At 44.2% G+C, this 27,753-nt stretch overlaps 1 protein-coding gene across 1 annotated transcript; it reads left to right on the top strand.

Moving 5' to 3' along the window:
• The first annotated feature begins 500 nt into the window (after window positions 1-500).
• On the top strand, window positions 501-27,563 carry CNTRL (centriolin). The gene is made up of 43 exons (XM_054284496.1): window positions 501-705; window positions 1,653-1,907; window positions 2,210-2,343; window positions 2,613-2,743; window positions 4,062-4,203; window positions 4,709-4,895; window positions 4,992-5,185; window positions 6,263-6,310; window positions 6,822-6,941; window positions 7,456-7,681; window positions 8,341-8,450; window positions 8,936-9,130; window positions 11,404-11,557; window positions 11,977-12,197; window positions 12,808-12,984; window positions 13,261-13,395; window positions 13,488-13,633; window positions 14,034-14,214; window positions 14,682-14,861; window positions 15,095-15,274; window positions 15,775-15,891; window positions 16,186-16,330; window positions 16,796-16,935; window positions 17,420-17,603; window positions 17,843-18,141; window positions 18,327-18,535; window positions 18,698-18,890; window positions 19,212-19,342; window positions 19,480-19,620; window positions 19,735-19,861; window positions 20,027-20,191; window positions 20,910-21,069; window positions 21,167-21,282; window positions 21,739-21,956; window positions 22,329-22,486; window positions 22,744-22,817; window positions 23,181-23,369; window positions 23,715-23,940; window positions 24,116-24,321; window positions 25,071-25,340; window positions 25,416-25,478; window positions 26,348-26,542; window positions 26,725-27,563. Exons 2-43 carry the CDS (start codon window positions 1,694-1,696, stop codon window positions 26,794-26,796), a joined length of 6,873 nt encoding a protein of 2,290 aa, XP_054140471.1. The 5' UTR covers window positions 501-705; window positions 1,653-1,693; the 3' UTR covers window positions 26,797-27,563.
• Window positions 27,564-27,753: the final 190 nt, after the last annotated feature.

Here is a 27,753-nt window from a genome sequence, read left to right as displayed (position 1 = left end):
ACAACCTGCTGGTTTTTCAGCCCTGCATTTCACACTTACTACACAGATGCTGAATTAACACAATCCAAGTGTTAAAAAGATATTTATTTACACGTCTCTGTGAAAATGACTGTGTATTTCCAAAAAAGTCCCTTTATATGCAATTTTGTAGTGAGATGCTAACTTGACACACGCATAAAGATAAGGACAAAACACCTTTCAGCAGAGCAGGTTTTATTGTTTAAACAGCGGCTCGGGTTTGAAATAAACCAAAACCCCTCAAGGTTGTGTTGTTTATACAGCGATCTGGATTTATTGTTTATACATTATACAGTGATTCGTGCTTTATTTACCACAAACCCCTGAGGGCTCTCCCTGAGGGCTCCCCCTGAGGGGACGCGGCGGGAAATGGCGAGGCGGGGGCGGGGCCTCGGCGGCGGGAAGCGGCGAATGGGCGGGGCTTGTGCGAGGCTCCGCCCCTCAGCCGCACCCGCCGCGATCGCCGGCCGAACAAAATGGCGGCGGGGCGGCCCCTTAGGGAGCGGCCTTAAAGGAGCCGCAGCACCGGGGGCTCGGCGGTGCGGGCGGCGATCGCTCGCCGAGGGGAAGGAGGCGGCGGAGAGCTGCCTGGAGAGCCGGTGCCATCCTTCGGGAGCGCTGCGAGGCCGCCCTGCCCGGCCGTGCCGCGGCGGCGAGCGGTGAGCCGGCGTTACCATGTCAACGCAGGTAATCATAGCGGAGGCCTGAGGGGGCGGCCCGCTGACCGGGAGGGGATGGGGGCCGGGAGAACGCGGGGCCCCGATCCCCGGGGCTTGCACTGCGAAAGCACAGCCTGTCCTCGGGAAGCATCGGTAAAACCACGAACTGCGCTCCTTGGAACATGAGGAACGCCCCAATGTGGCTTTGCGGTAGCGCGCCAGCATCTTCCTCCCTCTCCTGCGCCTTCCAGTCTCACTGTCCTGATCCTCTATGAATTGTGTTTCTAAATCATGGATAGGAAACAGTGGCGCTTTTTCTTGCCCCACCTTCCCTTGTCCTTATTTCCTTTCCAATTTCTGAGGAAAAAAATCCATCACAATGAAGAACATATTCGCAAGGCACAGTGTCATCACTCACAAAGCTCCAAGTTCCCCTAACAGAAGTCTTTTCTATCTTAAAGAATGTCTTAAAATGTGCTCCTTGTTCAGTGGGTGGAGGTGTTGGTAAAGCTCTGTCCCTTGGAGATGGTTGCCACAAGGGCTCTGTCACACAGAGTACAACGTGACTTTTCCTGCCTTTATCTCTGGGGAAATGTGTTCATCCCTTAGGGAGGTTTCTGTTAACATTCTCTGGAATTTCCCAGACAGTCACAGGATAATTTGTTTGCAGAAAGGAAAACTCTGGGAATCTCAGTGCTAGACTGATCCTAATTTTTTTTTTCCTCGATTGCGTTTTTCTGCTTGTATTTGTTCTTACTGCAAAGTGGGTGATTTCAAGCTTTGGGAAATGCTCCATCAGTCCCTGGGGCTGTGCTGTAGAAGGGTGGGAGAATAAAGGTGAAATTCTTCCCCAGGCCAGGAAAACTGGAAGCTGGCACCCATTGGAGATGTGTTTTTTGGCAGCTTCTGTAGCACCTTTGTTGTCATGCAAACATTTGAGATTTAGCTTTCTACACAGACTGATAGTTGTTTCAGTTCTTCCAGGTATTGCCATGTGATACCCAGCATTCCTGGCAATGAAGAAAGGCTCTGTAAGGAAAGTTCCAGGTAGAAAACCACAGGCACCAGGATCCCTGATACCTCAGCCAATGTCACCTGTCGTTTCTGGTGTCACACGTCCACGTCCTGGCCAACAGACCCCTCCAGCAGCTGCCAAAAACATGGAGCAGAGACCCCAACAGTGGGAGATTCCAGCAGAAAATGTTGGAGCTGCTTTTAAATTTCAGAAAGGTATTGTATAGTCAATAATACTGCTATCCAAGCACATACCACAAGCATTAAAAGCCAGTGATTAAAGATGTATGATCTGTTGGAAAGAAGCCTGAAAATTTTGATTTATCTTTTTTTTTTTTTTTTTTAACACAAATGTGGAAGTCGGAGTAATGAAAGCTGGGGAGAATAATGAGACTTTTACTCCTTCCTGCAAATGTTTCTGGGGGGATCATTTTCAATGTTTTTCCAGTATTCAGTGTAAAGAAAACAGCAAATATAAAAATCATCAATTTGTTAATTTCATCAATGTTTAATTTCAGGTGAACGTGGTGTTAGCCCAGGGGTTAGGTACATAACTGAGCCCCTTATAAAGAGTCTGTCAAAACAGCAAAATCTGGCTTGTATAAGCTCACTGAATCTTTCTTGCCCAAAGGATGGGAACAAGAAATTTAAGGTAAGTGTTTGGAAGTTGGGAATTTTTTTGTTGTTTTTTTTTTTTAAATGACATGTTGCTTTTGATGTAGATGAAGACTAGCCCACTGTAAATTTAAAGTCCAGCTTTCCAAAACTGTACAAGACTGTACCTAAAGTGGGGTTATAGAACTCCACAATGAACTGTGATTAATAAAATATTGGAGTATTTGGTATTTTTAATTAATAGAAAGCTGCTTTTCTCTTTTGAAAAAACCCAAACCCTATGCTAAGGGATTTTCTGTTCTTTAGTACATAGAAAATTTGGAAAAGTGCTACAAACTAGAGGTGCTAAACCTTAGTAACAACCAAATAGAGAAGATTGAGAAGCTGGACAAACTGCTGAAGCTGCGTGAGCTCAACTTGTCCAACAACAGAATCAGGTGAGAGGAGACACCCCAGGCTTTGGGGAGCCCAGGGTCTGTAAAGCTGATTTTCCTTTCCTGCTTCAGTGAGTTCTCTCACAGGAGTGAACACTTGAGGTGAGTTCCCAGCTGTATTTCAAGACTAAGAGGCTTTGAGGTGTTTGTAAAGAGCCCAAGCTCTGAGGTACTGGAAGCATAAATAGTTCTGGAAGTGCTGGCAGTGTACATGGCTGGGGTTTAATTTGTTTTCCTTGGAAACCAAGCCAGAAGTGCAAGTTTCCAGATACCACAACAGACAGTGGTATGAAGAGCAATAGCCCAATTAAGTGCATTAAAAATTAATTAAACTTTTACTGTTTATTATTACAGGTAATAGAATAAGTTTTTCTTTTAGGAGAGGAAGCTGAATGGGCTTGATCAGGCAGGCCATAAATTCCCTAAATTGCTTTTGAACTCTTTTGAGAGTTTGGTGTCTTGTTTAAAGCACTGAAGGGCAATGGTTCATGCAGTAGCAGAACTCTTAATCACTTTTAATTTTTCTGTCAATGAATTATGGTCTTTGCTATTATGAAACTGCCTTTGCAGCAGAGAGGCTGCATTTCAGCAGAGACATTTGCAATGGGAAGTGAGTAAAACCCCAGAGTTCATTTCTACACATTGCATTCACACAACTTCCTCTCTCAACAGGAATTGAAAAGGGCCAAATAGCTTTTAGCTCCTGCTCTGTTTTCACACTTTGGTTATTTACAGCTCATAAATACCCAAAAACCAGCACAGTCACAGAAGCACATCCTGCTGTATTTTGTTATAATACTCATGGTTTACTTCATGTTCACACATACTCATAAAAATGCTCAAGTAAACAACCTAGCATGATTTCCTCAATGGTTTTAATGAAAACACCAAAAATGTAGCTCTTCATGCTGTCAGTTTACAGCTGATCCTTCCTTTTTATGGGGAAAAAAACCCCACAAAAACCAACTTTATTTTGATTCATCTGTGTCCCATTATGTTCTGGGAGAGAAAGAGCGAATTTTGCCTATTAAAATGGAGTTAGCACACATTAAAACAGTGTTAATATTGAAATGAAGACATGCAAAAGTAATGAGTTTGTGACAATGGCAGAAAATTGTGCTGTGATTTTTGGTCTTAATTTAGTACTTGTAAGTAAGCTGGTGTCATTTTATTTCAGTTGTCCATGGCACTAAATAATGGCTTTGCTGATCTCTTGGTTAATTAATTGTGCCAGATTTTGTTTTGTTTATCCATAATGCCTCAGTTTCACTTCAGATTTGCTGTGATTCATGACAAATTCCCTTTTTCTTCTCGTTTTCAGCAAAATTGAAGGCATAGAACATTTGCAGAACCTGCAGAGGCTGAACCTGGCAGGGAATGAGATTGAGCACATTCCTGTGTGGGTAGGGAGGAAACTGAGATCCCTGCGCAGCCTGAATCTGAAACAGAACCAAGTGTCCTCAGTGAGTGATTCTGGTCAGAAACAGGCACTGTTCAGTCTGAGCTGGGCATTTACACTGATTGACTTACCCTGGGTAATTGCTGGGTGTCTTTCCACACAGTCTGCTGGGAAATACAGCATTTGGGAGCCTAATAAAGTTATTTATCAGAGAAACTCCTGTCCTGCAGGTGGTGAGGACACAAACCTATATTATGTTGTTTGGGAAAGCATAACTTTTTGGGGAATTATACATCCACAGGCCTTGGTACCTTGACATTTCCAAGATAAAGCTTGATTGCATTTACACTCTTTGCAGTGGCATTTTTAGTAGAGGAAATAATTTGATTTTAAGAAATTACTTTAGTTATAATACTATGCATTTTGGTAGGTTTTTAGAGATTATTCTTTAGCATAAAGGTTAAAATAAATATTTTAATACAGACCATTCTACATAATCAGAAATTTACTCCTGGGGGTTTAATTCTTCTCAGAAGGATGTCTAATCATTGTTTTGTTTCTCTTTGTAGCTCCATGATATAGCTAAGCTAAAGCCTCTGCAAGATCTGACCTCTCTGTTCCTTGCTGGAAACCCAGTTGCAAGTCTGCCTCACTACTGCTTGTACACCATATTCCACCTGAGGGCACTGGAAAACCTGGATGGACAGCCAGTGACAAACCATGACAGGCAGGAAGCTCTGGAGAGGTTTAATTTGGGTAATAATCTGTAAAATCGAAAGTGAATGAGACACATTTTAAGTTGAGAAGGAAAGGATTTTTCTATTGGAATGTTTCTCTGATATTGTTTTTCAGAAGAGATAGAAAAATTAGAAAAAGAGTTGGAAAACACAAAAAAGGAGATGGAGAGTGTGAAACTTAACCAGACCAAAGTGCTTGAGCAACTTCAGCATCAAGATGAGCTCAACAAGTCACTAAAGGAAAAGGCTGTGCAGCAGAGACAGAGCTTTGATGAGCTGCAGAGGGACCTGGGCACCAAAAATGAGCTGGTAAGAGAATCCCTGGCACTAAGGGAATGGACACAGAGCTGTCAGTGTGAGAGTTCAAGTGACTGAAGATTTCATTTTAAAACTGAGAGTCTTCCAATTCTTTAGAGAGTGATTATTGACCTTCAATATTCTTTCTGTGGAAAAAGTTAAGTATATGGAAGCAGCACTCAGTATCACTCCTGTGATTTGTAGTAACTTTTTTGTTCCTAGTAATTATTTATGTATTTCTGTTTAAAATGTTGTCTGTTGGTGAAAGGTTAAGCTGCTGAATTGCTGATGTTCTGAATATCCTGCACTGCTCAGACTCTGAGGTGATGCTGCAGTAAGGAAGAAAATTGCTCCCTTTACACAAACATGATGTGCACACAAGTTGTATGTCAGTAATAGCCCTTGAATGTTATTTTGGGTAATGCTCACCAGTTTAAATGTGTTTTATTCACATCATCCTAAAGTCTTATGTTAGAGTCTCTTCCATTGGTAGCCATAAAATGCAGGCAAAGTCCTGCATTTGAGAGTGCTGGGTTGTGAATGAACTGATGGGAACTTAATATTTGGATTTTATCCTGTTAGACTTGTCCTCTAAAATTTTATCCTTCAGAATCTCATACCTGGTACTTCTACAGCTGTTTCTCTGAGCACACACACACTAACCAGCAGCCTGCTTCTTAAATGAAGTTTGCAGTATAAGGAGGTTTAGCAGCAAATACTTTACAGCTTGAACCCACTCTTCTCCTTTGGATGACAAACTTGGCTCACTTGTGTCTCCCTTTAGCTGGTGTCTGGGTTTGTCACAGTCCCCTTCCTGCAGAGCCTTTGTTCCTCACTCAAGGTAGCCCCACTGTGCCCCTGGGTTGCATGGTTGGTTTTATTTCTAGGATGTATTTGCACGTTCCCTGAAGTAGCAGCATTATTATGAAGTGTCCCAGTGAGATTTTATATTCACTATGGTTTGGAATACTATTTTCTTGCTATTTTTCCCCCTTTTCTCTGAAACAGAGTTAATTTTTTGCATGACATTTATCAGGTTTTGAAATCTTTCTTTAAGCCTTTCCTGTTCTATTTCTTTTCCTCCATTAGTTCTGCTTTCCACTCTCTATTGGAATTGTGCTGCATGTTCTCCTTCAGGTATTCAGTGTGAAAAGTTGATTTAAAAAGAAATCACATGATGGACCTTTACTTAAAAATAACCTCAAAACCAATCTAGCACATGGTTAAGCTAAAATAAAATACACAGACTTTGTACTCTTGACAATTGAGATATTTTGGTTTTTTTACAGATCATTGGTGTTAATAGCCCTCATGCTCAGTAGTAGCAGATCCTTCAGATTTTGCTGAAGGATCATACCCAAATTATTGTTTTATCCTAAAGTAGGTTTAAAAATAAACTTGTCACTCTGATGTACATAAATTTCAAAGGCCTTTCATGTGATCATTTGTATTCTATTAATTGTGGGGCTTTTGTCTCCTCTTAGTCACCATTGTAAAATTGCCCTTTGTGATATCCTTGATCCTGAGCTGTGCTGTGAGCTTTGTTCCCACGTTAGGGGCTGTGCCCTGCTCTCTGTGGAGCTGCAGTGTGTGTGCCAGTGCTGAGTGAATTCCAGGGAATGATCTCACTGGCTCTGTGCTTCTTTAGCTGAAGCAGAAGACAGTGGAGCTGACCCGGGCTTGCCAGAAGCAGTATGAGCTGGAGCAGGAGCTGGCCTTTTACAAGATCGATGTCAAATTTGAGCCCTTGAATTATTTGCCCCCAGAGGTAATAATTTTAAAATCATGAATCTTTTTATTGCTGTTTCCCTTGATTCTTCAACTTGAAAAATAAAAACCTTATTAGTTTTCCTATAATCAAATAGATACTGCTTTATTAAAGGCCCAACCTCTGTCATACCTGCAAACAAAAATGCCAGAATGAAATCCATAAGAAAAGTAAAGATCAGTAGTCATTGACTACAATTAAGTTATGTCTGAGTAAACTTAAGTGCAACAATGTAATGGACTAAATATAATCTAAGTAAATTTAATATACTAAGGAAAAATTCCTCCAGACATCTGCAACAAACTGGGCACACCTCAGTTAGGTTTGTTTGGTTTTAATTACATTCTAAACCAACAATGTTCAAGGCCGAAAATGTTAGGTATAATCTCCTTTCTTCTTATTCTTCTAATTTCAAATTGGTTTTCCTTTTTATGCTTGATAAGAGAATAAATGTATGCTAGGAGCTGGCTGCAGCCATAGTTCTGAGATAAAGACTCTGCTTCTTACATTTCAGGAGGTTGAACTTGATAATGTACCTGGTGAAAGTCCCTACATTGGCAAGGCCAGGTACAAAAGGAACATGTTCATAAGGGAAGGGTACATCTCTGACCCAGCTCAGCAGCTGCAGCTTGGGAAAATGCAACAGGAGGAGGATGACTCCTGTAGGAAACCCCAGCTGGAATCACACCTCCAAAGTTTAGATAAAATACTGCTGGATAAGGAAGAAAAGATTAATTCAGGTAAAACTTGGTTTTTATTAAATGAAGATAAAAACACGTGTATCAGTGTGGTTTATTCCAGTGGTTACATGCTAGACATCAGAACAGAAACAAAAGTATTTCTTGTACTTAGGGCAACATGAAAATTGAATTGAGGATTGGTTTGTTTATCTTTGCTCAAATGAAATACAGAACGGGTACAAAAGTGCTAAAAAACTATTCTTAAATGATGTGAAACAAACTGTGTGTGCTCACCTTACTTCTACCTGCTTGGGAAAAGGGGCAGAAATTCACAAAGAGCTGCAATTTCTTTGTGTCAATTTTCTTCTTTGTGTCAAAGGCTGGAAGTGCTGTGGTTGTTAAACACTGGACTTGATGCATTTTTGGTACTACAGTTTCTTGCTGCTGTTATTTTAAAATAACTCGGGATGAGAGCATTGCATGTTATTGAAAACACAGTTCTAGGGAGTTTCATATTTGATGTGTGAATTTAATTGTGTTGTACTTGTTAAACAAACTTTGGACTCCTGAGAAAGCAGAATGTATTAGGTGTGATTATCAAGGTGTTAATGCTGCGCTGATGAATGTGTTCATGCTCAGCTGTGTGTCAGTGTTATACATAATATTATAATGTATTTTCTGGGATTGTGGGTTTTATGTTGGGTTTCTTTTGTCTGCAGCACAAAGAAGATTAGAAGAACTGCAAAGTGAAATTGGAGATGCAGAGCAACAAGTGCTGAAAGTAACAGAGGAACTGCAACAACTGGAGGATGCTCTGGCTCAGAAAAAAGTAAGTTTTTCCACAAAGAGCAAGGGAAGGTGTTTGAAGCAGTGTTGATGTAAGAAAATACAACTTTTTCTCCCCATTTTTATAAAGAGGCCACTGTACAGACATAAATCCATGTGTCAAGCATCAGAAAAATCTTGCAAGTTTTAGAGAGCTTGTTCATAAATCAGCTGTTAGAGCTGCATGCAGTTAATGGCATCTGTTCCATGTTGCTGCTGATTTATTGCTGACTTCCCCAAACCCTTTGGAAGAACCTGCTGTGTGGGTTGAGTTGGGCAGCTGATAAGCAATGTGGCTACAGAATTGGCAGCAATAATTAATTTATCACCATTAAACTAAAACAGCATCTTCCACTTCTTCAACTGTCATCAATTTTTAATTTTTAAACTTGCCTGAAAATCAGTGACCAGGATTGTCTTTATTGGAATATTAAATATATTCTTGATCATCTGTCTGTTTCCAACCACTCAACCTAATGCTGTCTCCAGCTCTCCCAGGCCAGCAAGGAAGCAATTGAACAGAAATTGAGTGAAAAGTTACAAATCCTGCAGGAGCTACGCAAGGAAACCTTAGAACTGGAAAAACAAATAGAGAAACAGAAAAGAAAAATAGGGGAAAATCAAAAAGAGCTTGAAGATTTACAGATTTCTCTTGGTTCTGTAAATCCTGAGGATCCAAGGCATGTAAGTAAAACCAGAATCTGAAGTTGTTATATACTGTGCAATGGATTAAGGCAGCTTTAGCAGGTGCTCATTCACTTGTGCCTATTTAATGAGTTCTATTCTTTTGCTGTTTATCAGAGTCATTAATTTATGATTTGAAAGTTAAAAAATCTTTACAGTTAAATAATCCCACCAAACCAACCAGCTTTGGCAAAACAGTTGAACAAACACAGCAGGTGCTGTAGAGCACATTCAGAACTAAATCTTTATGCTTTGCACAAACTCGCTGGGCAGAGCCTTGCAGACAATTTCTGTTAGAAATCCTTCGTGCATCTCTTTGTGGAGTCTGGCCTTAAAGGTGTTTAAAGATCTGTGTGTGGCAGTGCTTATCCAGCCTGTTAGGTGGGGACTGGTGGCCTTTCTCTGCTGTCACCTCAGGTCCTGGGGGATCAGCAAGGCCCAGAGGTCACAGCTCCTGGGGCTGGGGTGCCAAGGGCAGCCCGAGCTTCCACCCAACGTTGTGATCATCATCAGGGATGCAGGACTTTTTCTGAGCTAGACCTGTGTTCAACTACAGCAAACACTTATAGAAATGAAACTAAAATCAAACAGAATTATCTTTAATAGCGTTTTTTAAGAGCTTATATCTCTAAACAAAAGTTTTTCAAGCCAGCTGGGTGCTTTTAAGTGAGAAACGAAAGTATTTTTATTCTTGGCTCCGTTTTCAGCAGAGGCACGCAAACACTTGTTTAAAACGCTCCTTTTGTATTTTAAACTTAATTTCTTCGGCTCTTGGGTGGCAAAAGGGCCGAGCGCGTTCTGGGAAAGGTCCCGGGGGAATGGCCGGGCCCGAGGGCAGGAGCGGGGCAGGAACGGGGGCAGGAACCGGGGGTAGGAGCGGAGCCCGGGGCAGGAGCCGGGGTAGGAGCGGAGCCCGAGGCAGGAGCGGAGCCCGGGGAAGGAACGGGCCCGGCCCTTCCCGCGGCCGCCCCTGGCTTCGAATCACAACACAGGAAACGCCGTGCGAGCCAGCGGCCGGGAACGGGACCGGGAACGGGACCGGGAACGGGAACGGGAGCGGAGCCCGGGCGGCGGCTCCGGCTCCAGCTCCGGCCCCGCGGAGGCTCCGCTCCGTTCCGGCCGTGCCGAAGCTCCCGGTGCTTTATTCAAATGAATTCCCGCTCAGGGGTGGGGCGTTCTGCGAATGCTGTCTCAGGAAGAAAAGACAAAGGCAAAGCTGTAAGTGCTCGGGGACCTGTGGCTTTTTGTTTCTTTTTAAAACTGCATTTTTGGTGCCGTTCGGCAGCTGCAGCAAGATGGCTGAGTGGTAGCGGGTCGAGTTTTACTTGTTGAAATTTCGGTTTGGAAGGCTGCAGGGCAGTTTGTGTTTAGCAAGGTGACAAGTTGAACTGTGCTGATATGGATGTTTAAGTTAACTTCCGGTTTAATCCATTTAAAATACAAAAAGCTTTGGTTTTACCCATTTACTTTTGTTATGGAAGCAACTTTGTAAGTGTTCTTTCTTCTGAGAACTCAAATTTTCTACTGTTAGCTTGATTTTTTTTTTTTTTTTGAGTAGTAAGAAAAACATGCAGTTAATCATGACAGTATAATTCTGTATTTTCCCGTTTCTGGCATTTGAGTTGTTTCTGAGCAATTTCACACTGGTAAGAAATAACACTTTATTCTGTTGATAAACAAGTTTTTGTAAACAGCTGAAACAATCAGTTAATTCATGTAAATGCATGAAGTCCTTGCCAGAGTCTGTGTGAGCTGTGTGATGTATTGCTCAGAAATATTTTAATAAAATAAGATTTACTTAGGAATATTTACTTAGTAACTGTAAAGTTGACCCGACTTGCTGTTTATTCAGAGTATTTTCATTCAAGTGCTGACCTGACATGTTCTAATGCATCATCTGCTGTGAGGGCAATGCAGGGTGACAGGATTAAAGGTTCTGGGAGAAATCATGTTTGTTCTTGACTGAGAGAGAGGAAGTGGTAGAACAAAACGTAAAGGCAGGAAGAAAGATAGTAGCCATGAGTACCAATTTATAAATGCAGACTTTATTCAGCCTGGACAGACAATGCTGGTAGTCACAGATTGCTGCTTATCTGGGGTCCTTTGTGGGGCAGGACTGAGGGAAAATTCCAGCGAGTAACAAACCCCAAAGCACCACAGTGTGTGCTGAGCTCGTAGCTTTTATTGCTGATAGTGGGACACTGAGACAAAATCCCTATTTGATGTTTTAAATCTGTGTTGGTGCCCTGCTTTACCTTTCTGTTACTTGGCAGGCTCACATGAAAGCTCAAAAAGCCAGTAAAGAGCAGCACCTGGATATAATGAACAAACACTGCCAGCAGCTGGAGACTCGCCTGGATGAGATGCTCTCCAGGATTGCCAAGGAAACTGAGGAAATCAAGGATTTGGAGCAGCAGCTCACTGATGGTAAACTTTAATTTTTGTCTTAAAGTATTTCTTGTACTTAGGGCAACATCAAAGTTGAATTGAGGATTGGTTTGTTTATCTTTGCTCAAATGAAATACAGAATGGGTACAAAAGTGTTAAAAAACTATTCTTAAATGATGTGAAAGAAACTGTGTGTGCTCACCTCACTTCTACCTGCTTGGGAAAGGGGGCAGGAATGCACAAAGAGCTGCAATTCCTTTTAACTCTTCCAGTGGTCAGGTTAGCAGTAATATTGGGAGTCCTAACCTTAAAACCAATATTTTCTCCTTGAGTTCTAGGTGCTTGTTTTTACTTACTCCAGTGGCAAACATTTGAAATGATGAAGGAAGGCAGTTTGGTTTGCTTGGTAAATAAATGTGGCTTTTTAACTAGCTCCAACTCATTTTGCATTCCTGCAGGTCAAATAGCAACAAATGAAGCACTGAAAAGGGATTTGGAAAGTATTATCACTGGCCTACAGGAATACCTGCAGAGTGTGAAGCAGCAGGCAAAACAGGCCAATGAGGAGTGTAAGAAGTTGCAGAAGGAAAAAGAATCTTTGCTGGGAAGATTGGCAGGTCTGGAGGAGGATAAAAACAACCTGGAAGTGGTTGCCATGGATGCAGAAAATATGAGAAAAGTAAGGCTTAATACCTCTTTTCCCAAGTTTAGATATCTAAGAACAAACTTGAAAAAATAATCTGGTGATCAGATTAGGACTAGGGAAGCACAATTCCTTGAACAAAATAATTTCTGATTTGGTAACATGATGAGATGCCCATACACCTCAAGAATAGAATCTGGCCTTTAAAACCAGTGGTAAGGGACATGCAGTAAAGCTGTGCTTTGTGGGACATGGCTCAAAGGGCAGGTTTCACCTTGCAGACATCACTGCAAATGGATTTGCAGTGACTGTGGGGATGTCAGTGAACCCTCTGACCCTGGCCAGGGCTGTGTGTCAGCAGCTGGGCTCTGTCCTGTCAGCCAGTGACCCGGAGCTGTCTGCCATCCTGATGAGTGTTGTGTGAGCCTGAGCGCCTGGCACAGCTCTGTTTCACTTCCAGCTCCCCCTTTCTAACCTGGGTGTGGATTTTGGACAGTCAGTGGCACCGCTGGCCTGGCCTTGCAGATAGAAGTGCCACCACCCTTCCAGATTGAGTGGAGTTCCTGAGTTAAAGGGAAGGGAGGGAAATACTCTTAAATTTTGGCTCTCCCATGTGCATCCTTCTAAAATGGGTGTTAAATTCCAGGAGATTGCAATGCTGGAGAGTTCACTGCAGGAGCAGAGGGAGATAAATGAGTCCCTGCAAGGTGCTCAGGAGAAGGTCAGCACCCACAAGGCAGAGCTGGAAGCTCAATTAAGAGAGAGAGATGCTGAAGCCAAGCAGCAAAAAGAAGAACTTGAAAGACTGAAACAACTTAGCCAGGTAAGAGCAGAGCTTTAGTGCTGTCAGAGGTGTTAGCTACCCCAGCACACCTCATCTCCAAAGCCAAATCACAAACTGCAGGTGTAGGCAGTTTGCTGGGATTTAGAACTTTGCTTTGAAGCAAGGTGCAGATGGTCTGCTTGGGGTTGTTTTGTTGGATCTTTTTTAGGTGTTGTCATATTGTTACTGTTTTAAGAAATACATCTGTTGTGTGTTTGGGGGACAGGTTGGGGTTGGGAGTGGGGATATTAATCTGGAGGTTTTGTGGTTTTGTAGATGGAACTGTCAGCCCTGCAGGATGAACTTGAAAAGGAAAGGCAGCTGTTAGAGAATGCTCAGACCAAAGCACAACTGGCAGAAGAAAAGGAACAACAAAATTACAAGCTGCATTTACAGTTCAAGCAATTGCAGGTGAAGTTTTTGGTGTATTTAAAATCCTAGTTTTATCACTTGTGGATTTGTTTGGTTAATTTGTGTGATTTTTTTTTTTTGTCTATTTTTAGGGAGACAATAATTTCCTAAAACAGCAGCTTAAAGATCTCCAGAATCAACTAAACCATGCAGTGGGTAACTTAATTCACCCTGAGGATGTCATGGCTTGTATAAATGAGCTCAGGAAAAGGCTGCAGACAGGAGCAGGAGAGATGAAGTGAGTAAAATAAAAGTACAGTGTGAGATTTGAGCATGTGGAAGGGGCAGGACAAGGGGAAATGCCCCAGGTTGTGCCAGGGAAGGTTCTGGTTGGATATCTGGGAAATTTTCCTCACTGAAAGTCTTGCCAGCCATTGGAACAGGTTGCCCAGGGCAGTGGTGGAGTCACCAGCACTGGAGGGATTTAAAAACTATTGAGATGTGGCCCTTGGGGACAGGGGTCAGTGGTGGCCTTGGCAGTCCTGGGGGAGGGGTTGGATTTGATGAACTCAGAAAGCTTTTCCAACCTCACCTGAATGAATTACACAGCATCTCTCAACCTTGCACTGTTTGTCAGTCATGATTTCAGTATCTGGGATCACAACTTAAAATCAGTTTTCTGTCTTGGAACCTTCCAGGTGTCCAAATTCAGCTGATATTTTAGGGAAAAACCTTGCAAGTCTGCAGAAGGAATTCAATGACATCCTTGCTGATGCACAGAAGGAAAAAGAGAAAGCATGGGCTGGACAGAGACAGTTGCAGGAAGAATTGGTATCCCAGCAGGAGAAACTGGAAGAAATGCAGGAGAAATACAGACAGGCATGTATCAAACAACACAAACAAGAGTGAGATAATTTCAGCTTAGTCTAAAAAATGTAACCTGCAGCTGAAGGATCAGGTTTCACTCGATGAAGCTTTGCTGTGTTCTGTCCTTTGTGTAACAGTGGAATCTGATTTGATTTTTCATTAATAGTCGTCCTGATTGTTTGGTGAATTGGAATTTAGTCAATGATCTGTCTCAGAGGCAACAAAGACTTTAATGACCACTAGAAAAATACAGCTCTGAACCCTCTTGAAAGATCATTTTACATACCTGTAATAAAATAACTGAGGCACTCTTAAAATATTACAGTTACAGTGGCACAGTAGTTACTTTTCCTTTTTGTTTTGATGCAAAGTATGCTGGTAACTGCATTTCCCAGAAATTTAATTAAATAATTAAAACAGGGTGGCTTCTGATTGGAAAACAATGTATGGCCACTTATGCCAACATATTTTACTTACAGGTTAAAGCTGAAAACAGGCAAAATAAGAACAAGGTGCATCAGTTAGAAAATGAAATTCAATGTTTAAATGAAAAAATAAAGAGCATGGAAGAGATTCAGGGCCTGACTGATCAGCAGCTCCAGGAGGCAGATGAAGAAAAAGAGGCTATTCTTGCTCAGCTGGAGGATTTAGAGAACAGGGTAAGGATGGGTGAGGGCAGGTCTGTGCACTGCTTGATTTGAGAAAAAAACTTGTGGATTTCTGCTTTATAAGCCAAAACAACACATGCAGGAATGCAGATGTTAAATATAGCATCTTGCTTTTCCTTAAATTTTACCGATTGTCCTCACTTTAGATTTTTTTCTAAATAATATGAAATGAGGTAGGGGAGAGGATGAAAGTACATTGTAAAAATCTATTTTCCTGCTTTCAGAAAAAAAGAGAAGATGCCAGGGCACAGGTGCAAGTGCTGAGCCTGGACAAGGAGCTGAAGGAGCTGCAGAGGGCAGTGGTCACCTCAGACAGGCTGGCAGCCACCGAGCTCTCCATGGCTGCAAAGCAGCTCCAGGCTCTGCAGGGAGCTGTGCTCAGGATCCACCAGGAGAGAGCTGAGGTCAAGCAGCATGGACAATTAATTAATTGTTTGTTAATGGCGTTGCAGTGGGAGCAGGGCTGGTGTCCTTCAAATGAGGTTCAGAGCTTTCTTCTAAAGTGTTCTGAGCTGCACAGGAGCCCTTGCTCTGGGCAGAGTTTGAGGTGCAGAGATGAGGGAGGAAATGTGGCTATGGACAGGTTCCTGCTGTGGGAGGGAAAGGGAGGGGGAAGATCATTAATCTCTTATTGACTGAAAGGCAAACAATAGATAATTCATTGTTCTGTAAGCCAGAAAAGCAAAGGAAAGGACTGGAAACTCCTTTTCAAACTGGGAAGCACTTTTGGCTACATAATAACAGCTCTGTACCAATGCTGTGAGGTGAAAGGAGAAACAGTATTTTACATGTATCTGGAGTTCAGAACAGTCAGGTTCTCAGTGGTTAACTTTTCACAATGGCACATCTCAAGCCTGAGAAACGTTCCTGCAAACTGCAGCTCAAATGCAAATCTCCGTTTCAGGAGCTTGAGGAAGCCCAGGAGTTCTGTGCTGAGGCAGCTCGTGCTTCCCAGGCTCTTGCCAAAGCAGAAGCAGAAAGAGAATTGCTACAACAGCTCCTGAAGGAGAAGGAAGAGCAAGTAGGTTGTTTGCTCTGTGTTATATGATACAATCCCAGTGAGTTTCTGGAAATGTCATGTTTAGAGGTTCTTGCCCTGCCCTTTTGCCCTCAGATTATCCCAAATCAGTGTTCTTCCCTCCCCTGGCACCTGCCCCAGAGCAAACTGAAAACCTCACTGCCTGGAGCAGCTGAGTTTGAAGGGAAACCATCCATCACCTGTTCACTCAAACATCCCTCATTTGAGGGCATGGGAAGGACAGCTTTGTGCCATTGAGTGGGAGCTTTTTGTGATTTAAACTTCTGTTTCAAATAGCTTCTGCAGGAAATGGAGAAAGCTGGTGAGAAAAGTGTTGCATCAGACACTCAGAAGTTTGAAATTAATAAATTAAGTGAGGCTGTGGAACAGCAAAAAGCAGAGATTGACCGTTTGAAATGGCTGTTGGATAATATTGGGACAGGTAATTTCTCTTTTCTCTCCACTTCTTGCAGACAGACGGGGATACAGAAGATTGTTATTCCCCATTTCTCACTGTTTGAACCTGGAGAATAGTGTTGAGAATATCCTTTTGTGCATGTTTGTACGGGATATGTGGCAATGTTCGTTAGTTTGCACTTTTCACAGCTCTTTAGGAAACACTGATTGTGCTGAGCATTCCATTTAAACTGCTCAGGACGTTGGCAGAGCTCTGTTAAGGAAAATGAGCAGCACTTCCCTGGATCTGAACTTGTATTTCCACAATCTTAAACCACCAAACCCCCTGTGTATGTCTGTCATTACAGATCACATTTAGTTTGTTTCCCTCAACAATTAATTTTTTAAAATATAGTTTTAGTTGAACTGGATAGCATTGAGGGAAAAGTTGAATGCAGTATCTATTAAACTATTTGCCTTGGATGACTCTAAAACTGTGCTTAATTTCCAGGTAACAAAGATGAAATTGGGACCTTACAGGATGAAATTGCAGCCCTCAGAAATGTGCTCCTGCAGCAGAACGATCACAACCCCAGTACAGCAGAGCCCCTGAAAAGAGGGGGATGCTGGTACTACCTGACATCATCACAGGTCAGGAATAAAACTGCTGTGGGTTGTTTTCCTTGTGGAAAGCCCTTTGATGGAGGAAAGTGCATTGTAAATTTAGTAGGTTTGGGAGAAATTTAACAATACACATTGGCTGGCATGTAGGAGAAATATTGAAATAAATCACACACAAATGTTCCCTGGTAAAGGCCTTTACTGTGCTGATGGGAGCCCAGGTACATCACATGGGGAGAGAACTGTTCAGGGGGCACTACTGAAAATCCATTTAGGTAAGGGATAAAAGGAGATGTTACAGACAAACATTTCTTTCAAGAGAATATTTGTCTGAATTTAAAACCAATGCTGTTAAAATATATTCAATGCTTTTAAAGCAGCATCATGCTTAGAGCTGAGAGACAGCAGGGTATGTGTGGCCTGTTCTGAAAAGTCATTAGAATGTTTACAACAATTCCTTTATTTGCCATGATTTATCATTTCTAGATTAACACATGCTGTGTTTTTTCTTTAGGCTTCAACTCCTGCTTCCCAGAGCACCAAAGACTCTGGAGTGTGTTTGGGGTGCTCTGGCACATCCCCAGCCGGGAGAGGGGATGCTCAGGAGCCCCCCTGTGGGAGGGAGGACTTGCCCAGCCAAGGATGTTGGGTTTACTCACCAGTCAGAAATAGGCTGTACAAAGCCAATTCTGGCAAAGGTGAGTCAGTGTCAGTCTCAGAATGTTTAGGAGCAGACTAAAGATGGACTTTAGATTAGAGTTCATAGAGAGTTGTTTTTTGTGATGGGCATGAGTGAATATAAATGTTTATTACTGTTGAATAACTTTGTTTAAGTAACATTTTTGTAAATTACATAGAATTTAGAATGTGCATTTGAAGACTATCTCTACTGAAAAAGTTATTGAAAGTAACATGTTTGGTTTTGTCTCTTTTAAAGAAATAAGAGCAAAAGAAGATGGTGAGGGAAATGCAAGACCTCCTGTCCCTGAAGGCTCTCCCTTTGTCCCAGCCCCGGGCACAGTTATTTACACAGCCCTTCCAGATGGGGCCCCTGCACCTCAGGGTGTGGGGGTTTCTGGCCCCCCTCCTGCAGCTCCAGCTGCTCCTGGCTCCACCATCCATGGCCTGGCTCCTCTGGGATCCCAGGTGATTTGTGGCCCTCTGCCTCCAAACTTCACCGTGCCCCTCATTCCCCTGGGAGTGCTCCTCTGCAACGTGCCTGAACATCAGGACCTGGTAAGAGCCAGAGCTGCAGCTGGGACCCTTGGGAGCTGACTGACAAATGGATTCTAGGCAAAGCTCCCTGCTAGGAAGGGTCTGGATCTGGTTCCAGCCTTTGCCAGCTGGAGCTGCTCCTGGGTGTCAGGAGGCCTCAGCTGGAAAATGGATCCTGATTGTGTTGTTCTGTTCCCTGTGTGCAGGAGAGTGAAGTCTCAAGGCTGGAAGACACTGTGTGCTATTTAAAATCTCAGAAATACAAAGAGAAATGCTCAGAGGCAGCTGAACATAAATACAGAAAGGAGGTGGAAAGGTTGCATGGAAATGTTGAAGTTCTGGAGCAGGAGAGAGCAGAGCTGGAAGGGGAAGTGGCAGAGCTGCGCCGGGCGGCTCAGAACCGGAGCACACACAGGTGGGCACGGGCACTGACAGGCAGCCTGTGCAAATACCTCACCCTCTTCCCAGCAAAAGTCAGCTTTTTAACTCATTTACAAGTCTAGAACTTCAACAGGCTCCCAGACCTTTGGCAGCTTTGTATTTGAATTCCATGTTGTGTTTAATTCCATCCTTTCAGGGACTTTGTTGATGGCTACACCGACAGCCTCCTTGCAGAGCTGCAGCTGGAGAGGTCCCTCCAGCAGCAGGAGGATGTTGCAGAGGAGATTGAGTGTGCAGAGAAAACTCTCCTGAAGCGCAGGGCCGAGCTCAGAGAGGCCAACAGGCTCCTCACAGAGGCTCAGGTGGAGCTGGAGAGCACCCGGGGCAAGGTGAGGGAAAGCCCTGAGGGCAGAAGGATTTGGGTGTTGTTTTGTTGGTCTAGGCAGTTTATTTTCACATGGGTAACCTGGAACCTCTTAAAATGCTTCTATATGAAAGTAAGTTGGGAAATAAACTGTGCTAGAAGAACTTGATTTAGTCCTTGTTGAGAGGAGGAAGATTTTCTGCACTGGACAAGAGAGGAGAAAAGGTTGTTCATGGTAGAAAGAGGGAGAAGGCTGAGCTGGAATATTCAAGGCAGGAGCTCCCCTTTAGACAGCAAATGCAGCATAAGGTGACATGTATTGTCTCAAACCCAATTTTTGCTCTAGACTAAAGAGACTCTGCAGAAGTACAACCGTGCCAAACACCATTTGTCCTGCACTGAAATGGAGGCAGAGGAGCTGGAGCAGAGGGCTCAGGAAACTGCCACCAAAGTTGTGAAAGCAACTCAGCAGCTCAGGTACCCTGGGGGCTCCTGTGGGTTTGTGTCACACGGGGTGAGGACAAGGACTGGGATCTTTCCAGTATCAGGACACTGCTTTTGGAGAGGGAGAGCTGTTAAAATGTCAATATGGAAAGGAATAAATGCTCTTCTAGGTTATTACAGACAGACACGAGGGGTTTGGAGCAGCTCAAGAGGGAACAAGAAGGTGTTTTGAAGGAAATCAACAAAATGGTGGCTGCAAGAGACTCTGAGTTGCAGTCTTTGAACCAGAAGATAGAAATGCTCACTGAAAGGTGAGGACTTTGAATTTCCATGGACTGTATGAAGTTAAACATGTCCTCCTCCAGTGAGTCACTGCCTAAGACATTCTCACTTCTGCTGACTCCTGCTTTAATCCTCACCCTCAGCCTTCAGAAGCTGCAAGGAGACATCAGACTTGCAGAAGGGAACGAGGGCCAGCATCTCCAGATCATCAGGGAAGCAGAAAACCTTGTTCAGGGCAAGAAAACTGAACTGGAAACATTGAAAGATCAGGTGAGGCTTGGCCTGCTAACCTGGGCTGTCCATTTTGCTGGAATTAACCTTTGTGTCACAGTTACGATCCCAGGCTCTCTGCACTTTTTCATGTGGGTTTTTTTCATGTTTAGCTACAAAAACAAAAGCTTGCACTGATTCTTCTGTTAAACTTCTCCACTGTAGATTTCTGCTCAGAAGCAAGAGCTCCTGTTCCTGGAGCAGCAGGTGACTGAAAGAACAGAAGAGCTCCATGGCCTCCAGGACTGCATTTCCCAAAGGAAAGGTGACCTCAAGGAAGCTCTTCAGGATGGAGAGACTGAAGCACATGAAAAGCTTCTCCAAATAAGGGCAAGTTTCCCAAATGAATTTTCAAACCATTGTAGCAAAAAACTTGAAGCACTACAAACATTCCAGGAGATTTCTACAAAATCAGTTTTGCTTTTTGTGCCCTCCCCAAACCCACTGAGAAACAGAACATGGAATTTGATGGGTTTGTGTGACTAACAGCTTGGTCCAGATGCACAAGGAAGAACTCCCCAGTTCCAGCAGTTCTTACAGAATTGGTCCCTTGAGAGCCAAGTTACATTAAATATGAGTCTGTGAATGACTTCCTGTTGCTGGGGAGCAGCTGCTGAGGGAAATCAGTGTGATCAGTGTGTGTAAAACACAACACAGCTGCCCCAGTCTGTGCCCATCCCCATTTGCACAGAGAGGATTCTGTACTTCCCTGCTGAAGTCAAAACCAAGTACCAGGGCTAATGAGATTTTGTGGTTTATTTTCTTTTGTGAGGGTTTCTTGTCTGGTTTTGTTTTAAGGTCTATTATTCACTTGAATGACAATGTTGTGGTAAGATTTGGAGATCAAAATCTTTGCAGAATTACTACTCCAAGTCATCAACAAACAAGACCTTAACTTAAATATTCTGTATTTTTTGTTTGTTATACCACAATATTGATGACAGACTGTTAAATTATTTTATAAATATTTAGAACTTCAGTTTAAATGAAATATTAATTTTAAATTGCAAAGAATGCTATTCCTTGTAACAGTGATACATTCTCACAGGAAATAAAAGTACTTCTGGGGGAGCTTAGTGATGAGAAGAATGAACTGGATGTGCAGATGAATGAGAAAAGAGCACAGCTTCTGGTCCTAAAGAAGGATGTCAGAAAGGAGGAGGAAAATCTTCAAGCAATACTTGGGCAAATCAGCAAGCACAAGATGGGTATGTCCTGGGATTTCCTGGGTTTTGTGTGAAGGAACACACAGAGCTCTTAGTGCTCATCCTAATGCAATAACTGCTCTTTATTTCACCTCCCTAGAACTGAAACATGTGCTGGAAATGCTGGAGCTTGAGAAGAATGAACTGGAGGGTTTGAAACTCCAACATGAGCAGAAGGTCAATGAGCTGGAAAGGACCCAGGTGGCTGTTCTGGAGGTAAGAAATGCTTCTGTGCCTGATGCAGGGACTGGGACATCTGTGGTTCTCCTAAGCCTTGGGTAACAGAGCCCTGATACTTTTAAATCAATCAGTGTCTAATCTGATTTCGGCTTATCACAGAAAAGTCTTAAATCTGCCTAGGCCCTTTAAAATAATGGGATTTTTTGGTGCATGTGAGAGAGAAGGAGCACTGAAGCTCTCCTGTGGCTGTAGAATGATGGGTGGATCCTTTTTATCTGGATCCTGTCACTTCCAAACAATGAGTGTGGAAGGGAGTTTAACTCAGCTGGGGGATCTGTGGCACTAAAAATGTCCCCAAGGACTTGGAACCATTTTATTGTCACCTTCCTCCATTGAATGCACCCAAATCACTCTGGCTGCAGCCAAGGATGTCAGTACTTGTTCTGCTTGTGGACCACAGAACTGTGGTGCTCACCATGCCTGTTTCCCCAGGAGAAGCTGAAGCTGGAGAATGCCCAGAGGGTGTTGCAGAGCCAGCAGGGGGAGGTGGATTGGCAGGAGCAGCTCCTCAGGAGGGACAGGGAGGAGAAGGAGCAGCTGGGCTCCCACCTGAGAGCTCTGCAGAGCAGCGTGGAGGCTCTGAGCAGGGAGAAGGAGAGGCTGGAGGAGGACTCCAGGACTTTGGAAAAGAGGTTGTCACAAACCAAAAGGTGGGGGAATTTCTTTTTCCTGCAGAGATCAGAAGGGATGGGGAAGTGTGTGAATGTCTGTGTTTTGTAATTAAAAATACAGCTCTAACTCTGAGGTGCCCAGTGATACAGAGCAGGCATTTTCTTATGGTCTGTGGAGCATTTGCTTTAAGCCTCTCTACAGCAGATTTTAAAAATATTCAGCAATGGAACTGATGAATCAGCAGCGTTTTTATATCCTGACAATGCCATGAGAAATGTTACAAAAAGTAAAGTGTTGCATCTTGGACCAGGACGTTTGTCTTGCTCTGACTGCTCGAGGGTTTTACTGACATTTTTCAAGTCCTCACAAAGGATTTCCAACTAACCAAGAATGTGATTCACATTTTACAGAGACTTAACTGCTGCTGAGGACAGCAGCAGAACTGCACTGTCCAACATGGAAAAAGTGGAATTGGATGTTAAGAACCTGCAGCAGGAGGTGGAGCTACTGAACAAGCAGAAGAAATCCCTGAATGCAGAGATTGCTGCTGTCCAGGAGGATCTTCAAGGTAAAGATCAATTTTTGGGTTTAAGCAGTGATACACTTGAAGAGAAATTCTGTTTAAAGACACACTTTGAACTGTGTGATATTAAACATTCAGCATGCTTACATGTCCATAGGCAGAAAGAACTGAACATGTTGAAAGGATGGACATTTCATTAACTGTGTTTGTCTTATTCACTCTTTGCTCGTGAAAAGAGAATTTCTGTGTATTGGCATTTCAAACTGCTGATGGAAAATTCTTGTCACCAAATACTTTTCTAGGGAAAAAGGAAGAACTGGAAACACTGAAAGCAGAACTGGATGACTCGAGGCAGCAGCTGCACCTTGTGGAACAGGTTGGTTTTAGTGAAACCCATCCTTATGGTCCCTCTGGGAGTCTGATGTTGCTCCTGACCTGTTCATGAGGGCAGAGCTCAACACCAGAGCCCTGCAGAGCTGAGGGCAGGGATTGCTTTATTGTATTCTTGCTGAGTGTGGGGTGGGTTTATTGCTTCTTAGGGAGAAGATCATTTAAAGACAACCAACCAAGCAGCACCTCCTGGCTCTTTATCTGGTGCCTCCTTCTGCTTCACCCTGTGGCTGTTTGAGTGAAGGAGCCCTGAGTGTGCCATGGCCAGCTCTGATCTCTCAAACCCAAACCTTTGGGGCTGGTTCCATTCCCAGCTCCTCCTGCCACGTGCTTTTGTTTTCCATTGCAGGATTTGGGAAAGAGCTCCAGGCAGCAGGAGGAGCTGCTCAGGGAGCAGGCAGCCCTGAAGGAGGAGATCCGAGAGTATTTAAGGAAACGTAAGGAATGCCAGGAGAGGCACAGGAGGAGGCAGAGCCAACTGCAGCAGCTCCAGAAAAAGATTGAGGAGAAGGAAACAGAACTCGCCCAACAGGAAGCGGTAATGAGAGCCCCGAGTTGCCTCACTTCCTCCTGACCCTAAAAATAATTCAGAAAGTTTGAGGAGTGAGTTTACAAATAATCACAAAAGCACAGATTGGTTTGGCCAAATTAGCTCGAGTTGGGTGAGGAGTTTCAGCAAAGTGTGACCCAAAAGAAAAACTGAGGGAGCTGTTCTGAAAGTGAGAGGCAAGAAAAATTGACAAACAGTTTTTGTCAGTAGGCACTGTTAGACTGCAGTTCTTTCCAATTTCTGCTGGTTTTGCTTCTCTCATGTCCCTTAGGGATGGTTTTTGGTCTCCCTGAGTTGGTGCTGGTTCAAGCTCACTGTGGGGGTTTCTGGCAGGTTCTTCATCGCCTCAAGCAAAACTCAGAGCGTGAAGGGAAAAAACTGGAAGAATGTGCAGCTAAAGTGAAGGATCAGAAAATGCTGTTGGAAAAGGAGCTAACAGATCAGCACAAGAAACTGGAACAGGCAAAAGCCAAAGTCAGGCTGGCAGAGGAGAACCTTGGGAAGCTGGAAAAGGAGGAGTCCCGGTGTGCAGCTCTTGAGGAAGCCATCAGAAAAAGCAGTAAGAGTCATTGCACAAATGAACTGCCACCATCTCTGGGGGCTGAGGATAATGGCACAACAAATATTTTTTTTCATCTTGTTTGGGTTCTTGGTGGTTGGAAAATATCTGCTGTGTATAAAGTGGGCCAAGATAAGTTTTGCTAATCAGGATTTTTTTAAAATGTTCTTCACAGAACATCAGCTCTCAGAAAAAGAATTACAGTTGCAACAAAAGGACAGAGAAATACAGTGTCTTCAGAAAGAACTGGAGGTCTCCAAGTCTGAGCTAAAGCAGCTTCAAGGTCAGATAGTGTCAGAGAGGAGAGAAGCAGAAAAACAAATCTTGAATCTGAAGGAAACACAGAAAATGCAAATGATGGAGCTTGAAAGCAAACTGCAAGTGAGTCCTTACTGAGTGGTGAAAGTTTGGGGGTTTGGGTTATTTTAAACAGCAGAATGATGAACACCCATTTTGCCATTGGGCGAACAAAGTAATGCAACAATTTCCTGAGCAGGCTTGATGCAACCTCTCTCTGGCATTCCCAGTGCTGCACAACACCCAGGTCACTCCTGTTTGTGCCTCACAGGAATCAGGGTTCTCTGAGCTCATGTTCTGCAGTGGGTGCTGCAGTAAAAGGCATCTCCTGCACTTTCCTGGGAGCAGGAGCAGGGAGGTGGCACTTGCAGAGTGCCAGGGCCGTGTCTGAGCTCATCCCCCACAGTCAGGGGGGGCTGCAGCCACCCCCAGAGCCAGGTACAGCTGGGGGCCACATCCAGGGTGGCTGAGGGTTCATGGCTTCAGCCAAGCTCATTTTGTATTGGTTTTGAATCTTCCTGCTGTATTCACAATTGAAAATACACCCAGAGTTGTCATTTATGCAAATCACTAAATGTTAGCAATGTTCAGAGCTACTCAGCAGGCATTTAACAACTTGCCAGTGCCAGCTTGGGCCAGCTTTTTCTTCTTTAGATACTCACTTTAAATTAAAAGATGCTTCACCTTATCTGACTCCTAGTCCTTCAATTGTTGTGAAGCCCTTTAAAAACAGAAGAATGTTGTTGGCATTTGGGAAGGCCCTGCAAGGCTGGAGTGTGAGGCAGGTTTAGGTTAAGGACTGGTGTTTGTAACCCAACTGTTTTGTGCTGCAGGTTAAAACCCAAGACCTGGAAGAGAGACAAAGAGAAATGGAGAGTGCAGCAACCTTGCTTAACCTGGAGGTTGAAAATGAGATTAGGACGGGGTTTAAATCTTCACGCTCATCTTCCCCAGACCCCTTGGAAGAGTTGGAATCATCAGTTGAAGGAAAGAGCAGCCTGCAGTGTGAGTGTGATAACTCAGAGACTGCTCCCTTCCCTGCTGCTGACAGACAGCTCCTCTCCTTGGAAGAAAAGTTCAACATTTCCAGATTCTTCTTACTGGTAAAATGCTTTGGGCAAGTGGCTGCTCCTGGTGCTGTGTTGGTCCCTCTGGCTGATTGTGCTTTTTTCCCCAAGGATGAGCAGTGGCGGGGAGAGGCACGCCGGGAGAAGCTGCAGCAGCATGAGGACAGGCTCAAGGTGCCACTTCTGTGCCCCTCACATCCCCTGGGCCTCTTCAAAACATGATCTGAACAACCTGGGGGAGTGGGGATCCTCCTCCAGCTGGGGAAATCCACTCTGTAATGACCAGAGAGAGGAGCCTGGGGTGGGAACAGTAAAAGCCTGGCTGTAGCAAGAGAAGTAATTTTAATTTGCACTTAATTGGATGTTGGAGTATCCCAACAAGATTCTCTCATTTATTTCATCCTGTGGTATATGAGCAACATGACAGAGGAGTTCAGCATCACCCTGATCCCCTTAAGGTCCAGGCTCAGTTAGAGCACGGCCATCAAAATGGATAAAGTAACTCCCACACCCACTGCCCCCTGCTTGTGGTGTGAAGTCACAGGAAGGGGACCAGGACACCAGCTGGTTCATCACAGGTCCAGTTTATTGAAGAAAGCATCAAACACTTATACAGCAAATAATAAGCTTATGAATATTCTGTAAGCCAAGCAATCTATTGGTTAAACTATACCATGAACTCTTCCTTGTTCCTTAGGGGTTACATCTCTCTTTTCTCATGTCTTTTTCACTATTTGTTATCCTACTACAGCTAGGCCCAAGGACACGCTATCTCACAGGTGCAGGACTTGGAATTAGCCACAGTCTTGTTCTTTTCCATTCTCTAGTCTCCTAAATTTCCCAACAGTGTGAGACTCAACCTTCCAGCCTTTAAGGCTGACTTTACACAGTGATGCCAATGCATTTTGTGCCCATCCCAGTGTGACCCTGTGTGCCCATCCCGTGTGACCCAGTGTCCCCATCCCAGTGTCCCCATCCCTGTGCCCACCCCGGTGTCCCCATCCCGTTGTGCCCCTCCCGTGTGACCGTGCCGTGTGTTGCAGGCGCAGCTGCGGCGCTGCATGGCCAAGCAGGCCGAGGTGCTGCTGCAGGGGAAGCGGCAGACGGCCGGGAGCCTGCACAGCCTCCAGCGCCAGCTGCAGGTGCTGGATGAGCTGGTGAACAGCACTGCCTCAGACTCCTCCTTCCTGGCCAGCAGCCCCAGCCTGGGATCCCTTCACAGCGTGACAAAGGCTCAGGTAATGTTCTGCTGGGACCAGGATTCTCATCTGGGGGGTTTAATGGTTCTTCTCTCGCTGGGAGGTGTAACAGCCATGGGCTGCCTCTCTGAAGGTGGTGATCTCACCCTACCCCTGCTCTGGCAGTAGCTGATGCCTTTGCAGAGGCTGAGCTTTCCTCACGGTGCTTTGGGGTTTTCCAGGTGCCCAGCAGCCCGGGAAGCGCGGTGGGATCGCCGGTGCTGCGTTCCAGCTCCCAGGGGATCTCTCGGTGAAGGCCAGAGGTGAGCTGTGGCTTCAGGCCAGTTCCAACCTGCCAGAGACACAAGGGCTGCAAGGCTGAGGGGCTGTGGGGCAGCTGTGGCTTCACAGCCCACACTGTCCCTTCCCGTGACAGCATTCCTGGGGCTGCTGTCGGTTCTGCTTTAGGTTTGTGTTGTGCAGAAGAGTCTGGGTGAGAGCTGCTGGGAGCTCTCCTGGGACACGGAGTTACTGCTGCATAAATTGTTGCCATCCCTGGTCTTTCAGGAACTTTCCTGGTTCTGCTGTTCAGCCCCGTGGCTGAATCTCTGGGACGGCTGGTTCCACTCCAGCCTGGTACAAAAATGTTCTTTTGTAACAGTTTAAGGTACAAAGGTTACTTGAAAAGTGGCTTCACTCTAAAAGCAAAGCCCAAAGCACATCTGCAGCTTGGACAGGGCCCCTCAGGTGCCATCTCTGAAGAATTCTCCTACCTCACTGGGTGAGCCTTGTCTGAAGAGCCTTTGCTACCCCTCACAAGCAGCTGCTGCAAGGCCTGTACTGTGAAGCTTTTGTACAATTGACAACAGGTTTTTATATAAAAGTTGTTTTTTTTAAAAAAAATTTAAATGTGTATTTAAACATGTCCAAACCAACCTCCTATTTAAGTGTCCAGCTAGTGGCCAGTTTCCACTTTAAAGAAACCTTGTTACAAGGTCTGATCTGTTGCCAAATGCACGGAGGTTTAAAATACAATTATTTTGGATACTTGCCTAAAATAAACTTTTGTGATTGATGCTTTTATCTGGGGGTGGTTGCAGATTCTTTTCCTTGAAGCTGTTCTCCAGGGCACTGATACTGGCACAGGCCTGGACAGTGACAATGCTCCGAGTGCTGGGGCTCCTCCTTGCAGGAACATTCCAACATTGGCATCTCTGTCCCTGTCCCTCTTCCTGGCTGCTGGGTGAGCACCTCTGCCTCTCCCCAGGCTT

Source organism: Melozone crissalis, unplaced genomic scaffold, assembly GCF_028551555.1.
Source record: "Melozone crissalis strain CALT ecotype California unplaced genomic scaffold, PUWL_Pcris_2 ptg000041l_1, whole genome shotgun sequence".
Lineage (NCBI taxonomy): Eukaryota > Metazoa > Chordata > Aves > Passeriformes > Passerellidae > Melozone > Melozone crissalis.
Note: the sequence above shows the minus strand (reverse complement) of the source record. Positions and strands in the feature narration are given on the sequence as shown.